Source organism: Nelusetta ayraudi, unplaced genomic scaffold (genome assembly GCF_046127955.1).
Source record: "Nelusetta ayraudi isolate G7.1 ecotype Tasmania unplaced genomic scaffold, CSIRO-AGI_Nayr_v1 ptg000033l, whole genome shotgun sequence".
In the NCBI taxonomy this organism is placed as follows: domain Eukaryota; kingdom Metazoa; phylum Chordata; class Actinopteri; order Tetraodontiformes; family Monacanthidae; genus Nelusetta; species Nelusetta ayraudi.
The window spans coordinates 213,407-219,223 of record NW_027466083.1 but is presented as its reverse complement, the minus strand read 5'-3'; the positions used below and the strand labels follow the sequence as shown (position 1 = coordinate 219,223).

The 5,817-nt window shown below is 48.7% G+C and overlaps 1 protein-coding gene across 1 annotated transcript; it reads right to left on the bottom strand.

Annotated features, from left to right (window-relative positions):
* Positions 1-493: 493 nt before the first annotated feature.
* prg4a (proteoglycan 4a) lies at positions 494-5,298 on the bottom strand. Its single transcript, XM_076032152.1, has 10 exons — positions 5,289-5,298; positions 5,024-5,086; positions 4,353-4,469; positions 3,630-3,851; positions 3,054-3,125; positions 2,617-2,756; positions 1,912-2,071; positions 1,465-1,563; positions 1,240-1,377; positions 494-687 (listed from the first exon to the last, which is right to left on the bottom strand). The coding sequence occupies exons 1-10, from the start codon at positions 5,296-5,298 to the stop codon at positions 494-496; spliced, it is 1,215 nt and encodes a 404-aa protein (XP_075888267.1).
* Positions 5,299-5,817: the final 519 nt, after the last annotated feature.

Genomic DNA, 5,817 nt, shown 5'->3' with positions numbered 1-5,817 from the left:
CATTTCCTTCATCTTATTTTGTTTTTATGATTTTTTTTTTTTTTCCATCGTGAACACTCATGTTGTCGTCAAGACGGCACCAACCGAGACCAGGACCTCATCAAGACCAGAGAGCAAAACTGCAGCAGCTGGATTCTTTTCTGTTATTATGGTGTTATTACAGTGTTATTATGGTGTTATTACAGTGTTGGCTGAGTCTCCACTGGTCTGGATCAAAAATCCCCAGTCCATCCAGCCCGGGACCGAGACCCTTAAAAAGTGGTCTGGAGACCAAGACCAACCTCCAGAACTACAACACTAGTGAACTGTAAATTTGGGATTAGCTCGGTGGGTCAACCTCAGGTAAATGAAGGGCAAAGGGATGAAGGGTGAACACTCTGGGCTGAGCCATTGTGCCCAATTAGGGGGAAATGCTCCTCTGGCTGAAAGCAGTTATACGTGCGGATTATAGAAAATGCTGAATATTTGAGAGTATTATCTTCTCAGGGTGTCCTCAGGGACAGCGCAGCCAGCGTGTGAAGGAGTTGGCTGGGGCTGGAGGAGCAGGAGGAGGTGGGGGGTTGGCGCCCTCAGGGTTTGGAGCCACAGCAGAGGAGCTAAAGAGGGAGGCGGCTGTGAAGGCCGTGGACGGGTCGGGCTGGAACAGCACCGGCAGCTCACCCGACACCTGGACTCTGAAGAACAGAGCTGGGGAGAGAGAGAGAGAGAGAGAGAGAGAGAGAGTGAGTCAGAGGACTCGCTCTGCAGAAGTGAACACCGGAGGAGAAGAAATACAGTAGTTTTACTGGCCAGGATCTTAGAACACACTGCTGCTGCTCCTGCTCCTCCTCTTGCTCTTCCTCCTATCTCTCCTCTACCCCCTCCTATTTCTCCTGCTCCTCCTCTCTCCCCTCCACCTTCTGCTCCTCCTCTTGCCCTTCCTCCTCCTATTTCTCCTCCTCCTGCTCCTCCTCTCTCCCCTCCACCTTCTTCTAGTCCTCCTCATCTCTCTCCTCTTCCACCTACTGCGCCTCCTCCTATCTTTTCACTCCCTCCACCTCCACTCTCTCCTTCTCCTCCTCTTCTCCTTGTCCCTCCTTCTCATCGTGCTCCTCACAGGCCCAGAAGGAGCTGCTGGATGCTGAGCTGGACCTCCACTGGAAGGTGAGTTCTGGTGAGGAGCAAGCTGCAACCAACTGCAGGTGGAGGTACTGCTGCACACCTGTGTGTGTGAGTGTGTGTGTGTGGGCTGCTACTTACGACCAGAGAAGACGTAGTGCTGGTACTGCTGGTACTGGTGTGTGCTCCCAGGGCTGCTCACTGACAGAGCTGATGTGACTGGCGTGGGGAATCCCTCCAGAGACACTTTGATGTTGATCTCTTGGCTCAGAAGAACCTCTGGAAGCAGTAAAAGTCCAAACACATCGTGATCACTTGCTTCAGCTGAACCTTGGAGCACCGAGCTGCCAGGTTTGCAACACTGACCAGCCTGGCGAGCCGCACGCCTCTGCACGGAGCCTGCGGGGGTCTTCTTGCAGGGTGGAGCGCTGCCTGGTGGGAAGGTGAATCTCTGCACGACGTCCCCTAGAGGACAAAGTAGGTAAATGTCACCGTATCAAAATGTTGACTGCGTTTCCATGAGCCCTAGAAGTGCGCAAAACCTAAATATGGCAATAAAATACTGGTGATGGAAACGGCTATGGAGAGCTGTAGTGGAAGAAGACGTGAGGTTGGTGTGAGAGAAGAGGTTGCAGAGGACGGGGTAGCACGGAGTCCAATGATTGGCTGTGGTCAAAGCCAAAGAAGAAGACATGGATGCACCAAAGCGTCGCTCAGCTCAGCTCCTGGCTGTTGCCGGGTAGAAGAACAGCTTATTGTTTCTATATCTCTGAGCAATACAGACTTGTATCGATCCTTCTACTGTGCGTCTACCATTCCTGAAGAAGAACACGGTCTCTGGGCTGCCCCCGGTGGCTGGGAATGGCAGTGCGGCAGTGATGTTGCCGCTCAGTGGTGGGAACTCGGAGGCCAGGGGTTTGGGGTAACCAGGCTCCCGCAGCAGGTTTTCATCCAGACGCCAGCACTGCTCGCCCTGAACCAGAGACAACAACAAGGTGCTCGGTGACAAGCTCTGGCCCGTGGGCCAAATTTGGCCCGCAGTGTAGTTATACTTGGCCCACGACGCAATACAGAATCACTGCTAGAGCTGCTGGCCCGTCGGTGTCATACAGCACATGTACCTCTAATATGAGTGACTTCATTTTAATATTGTTGTTATTTGATCTTTTTAAATGTATTATCAACCCATGGTGCGTTATGCTTGGATGGAGGAGGAGACAGAATATTCTTTTTTTTTTTTTTTTACAAGTAATCAAAGAGAGAAACATAACAACCAGACATTTGCACCTCCATCCTCCTCACAGTCTCGCAGGACGAGATTTTATGAGACTTACGGCCGATGTGCTTCGCACCATTCAGTGGAGACACCTGCAAATCGCAACTGCACTTGGTCCAAATTTTGGAAATTTCGCTTTTATTTCGCGAAAAACTGTCATGGAAACGCAGCTAATGTTGACCCGCGACTTGGTCCAAGTTTTACATTTTGTCCCCCCCCCCCCCGCTGTGTGCTGTCTGTACCTTGATGATGTAGACGGTGCTGTGGCAGTTGCAGCGTGTGAACGCGGCGTCGATGGGGGAAGGCACACCAAGAGTGTCTGCGATGCTGCGCGGGAGGCCCTGCGAGCGGCTGACGGGGTCCACCAACCAAAAATGTTCTCCTGAAACACAAGGTGGACACCACGATGAGCATGGACGATCCAGCACCGACCTAACAGACAATAGTTCTGACCCTTGTGGCAGTTTTATGTAGTCTAGTACTGGAAATGGGTCTTGGTCCGGTCTCTGACTCTGAGGCATTTTTACTGGGTCTGGTCTCGGACTGGGCGGACTGACTCTGGGTTTTTCATCCAGACCGGTCGAGACTCAGCCAATAACACTGTAATAACACGATAATAACAGAAAAGAATGCAGCTGCTGCCTTGTTTCGCTGTGTTGGTGGCACCCTTAATACTGACCTTTAAACACGACTATGGTCCCATTGCTCAGAGCTGTCAGTCCATCAATGGGGGAGTCGCTGCAGAGGTTATCTGCAAAGAGAGTTTATAACATGAGGATCCCAGTTGTATCACTTCTGGGAACATTAAATACTGTAGACCCACATTTGATTACTGGAAACCAGCTGCGTGCTTATTCGCTACTCGCACAACCTAACCTGCATTCAAACCAAACTTTCACCAAGTTGTCTTGATGACTTTTGTCCATCGTGAGTTGAACCTTGAAACTCGCATGGCTGCACTTCCAAAACAAAAGCTTCTAGTGGCCTCGTTCTCAAATCACATGTTCAATAAATCCAACAGCTTGAGGTGTGTTTCATATGACATGTCTGGATGAACCTCCACCAACTAACAAAAAACGTAACATCCCGACTGCAAAAGCATTTTAAATGATGTTGTTTGTGGTGTCATGAACCGTAGGGTGGGAAAACCAAATGACTTTCACACACTTTCATTAATGTATTTATGTGCAGTACAAATAATTATACAACATTTTTTCACACTGGGCCTTTAACACCTTGAACTTCTGAAATGTACCTGGATACGGCGCCGCCTGGTCCACTCCCCCAGGCGTGTGCACGACACGGACGTGAACATTTCCACCAGCAGTTCCAGAACCAGAAGCAGTGAGAGACTGGTCCCAGCCCAGGGACGAGGCACCGCGGCCGGGCAGAACGGAGCCAGCTGCTGGTGGATCTGGAAGTCCAGCGTGTGACCCGGACATGGGCGGCTGGTCGTTGGCTGGGTTGTAACCATCAGCTGCAGGGGAGACACAGGAGAACCAGCGACGGCAGGTTTTATGAGTGCAACTGATCAACGCAGTACTGTGATAGAAGCAGTTAACGGTGAAGTGCGTCATATTTGGAGATTTTTTTAATTGCAGCGTCTTTCACTCTCGCTCCCCCTCCTGAGCTTGCCAGTGAACTACAGTGTCCTGCGCACCCAAACCTGGACACCTCGACCACTTTCTTCTTTGCTGGTATATTTGAAGACGCGAGCGTTCACCCTAAATATGAACCTCTATGCTGTCAGGCAGCTGGATTGTCCACACCAGGCTTCCTTAGAAATATGGCGGTGCAAGATGGCAGCTCACTGGCAACAAGACCTTTATTGATCAATGAATATACTTATATATACACTGGCAGTCAAAAGTTTGGCCACACCTGTTTCTTCTTTTTTCTTCTTTGCCAAATATGACGCACTGGACCTTTAACTCAAAACAAGTAGAGTTAATAAGAGCTGTGGGTTTTTTTTTCCTACTGTATGGTAGACGGTGGTTTGGCAGGACGAGTGGCGGTGAGCCAGAGTAGCCGGCAGTCAGTGGGTTGTAAGTGTCTGGACAGCGCCCCCCAGCGTACTGTCTGCAGAGAGCGCTCCCTGTGGAAGGACAGGTTCATGTCACAGCATTATTCTATGCAAGAAAGTCACAGACACAAGTAGGTGACACCTTCAAATACCAAATGTATGGTTTTAAGAACAGATTAGTTTGATTTATGGTATCTGAGCTGCTCATGTTGGAGGCTTTTAACTGGTTTCCAGGTTGTGGTCTTTCTCCAGATGTTCATGTAGAAGGTTTTTGTGTGTTTATCCACGTTTACAAGCACATCCTGAGCTCTGTTCTCGCCATGCTTGCAGGACTTTTCCAACAATCAAACCAGTTTGAACAGCATTCAGTAGACGACTCTCTGGTCCTTGGCTTGTCCCTAGTTTCTTTGACCGCCGTCATTGACATTTCTTTGGCAAACGTTATCAGATCAAGTTGTTTTGGAGGAGTGAAAACCAGGTTGTGTCTCAACACACACTGCAGAAAACACCCTCCAGTCAGTGAACTGGTCTCTGCTACTGTGTCAGAAGGTAATCTCAGCCTGAGGTAACTGTAGGCAAATCTTGTGAAGTTTAATAAATACTAGAATATAAAAGCTGCTTCCTACCTGTGTATTCTTCCTCACTTTCACTGTTGGAATCTTTCTGTTTCTTCTTCGATCTACCTTTCCCTGTGGAAAAAACAAAGCAATGAATGAATTAGAAAAAAAGAAATCCGTCCATTAAATCTAGATTCTGAAATTTGATTTAATAAGTCGTTTTTCAGTAGTAGATTTATAACGAATTGATTTATAATTAATACGAACAAAGAACCAATACTAACTGTTAGTCTCAGCCCTCAGAGTTTGAACATTCCCAGTGCGAGAGACTGGCGCACCAGCATCTGTGGAGAGAGAAGTAAGTGGTTGACGTGATAAACAGCAGGTGTAACGCTGAGAAACGTTTGAGTGTTATGTATCTGAACATCATGGGGCTGAAGGGTCTCAGACCCACAACAACTCACGCAACCTCAACAACTGTGCCTGACTGCTGTTGTATGTGTGTGTGTGTTTTGTCGCTTACGACACTGCAGCTGGTAGTCCTGGCAGCAGGTGTTGTAGCTGGCGCACTGAGGGTCGCACTCACAAACACGGCCGCGTCGAAAGGGTTCGTCACAGCGACCACGACAGGACTGGGCTGAGGAGAGGAAGCAGAAGCAGGAAGCAGCTCCATTACGCCTTTGGTCCCCTGTGCCGTAGTTTGCCCGTGCCTTCTCTAGAGCTTCTGGGTTGAAGTTCAGCCTGCAATCACGCCTGTCTAAATGAACGGCCTCAACTCGCTGGCTTCAATTCTTGTTAAAAAAACAAAAAAACAAACAAACTACAAAAAAAAGAAAAGAAAAAAAAGAAAATATAAAATTTTT

Coding starts and splice junctions, on each gene's coding strand:
- prg4a (XM_076032152.1), bottom strand. Junction 4,470..5,023: donor AAGTGAGGAAGAATACACAG/GTAGGAAGCAGC, acceptor GTCCTTCCACAG/GGAGCGCTCTCTGCAGACAG. Junction 1,378..1,464: donor GCGTGCGGCTCGCCAGGCTG/GTCAGTGTTGCA, acceptor TACTGCTTCCAG/AGGTTCTTCTGAGCCAAGAG.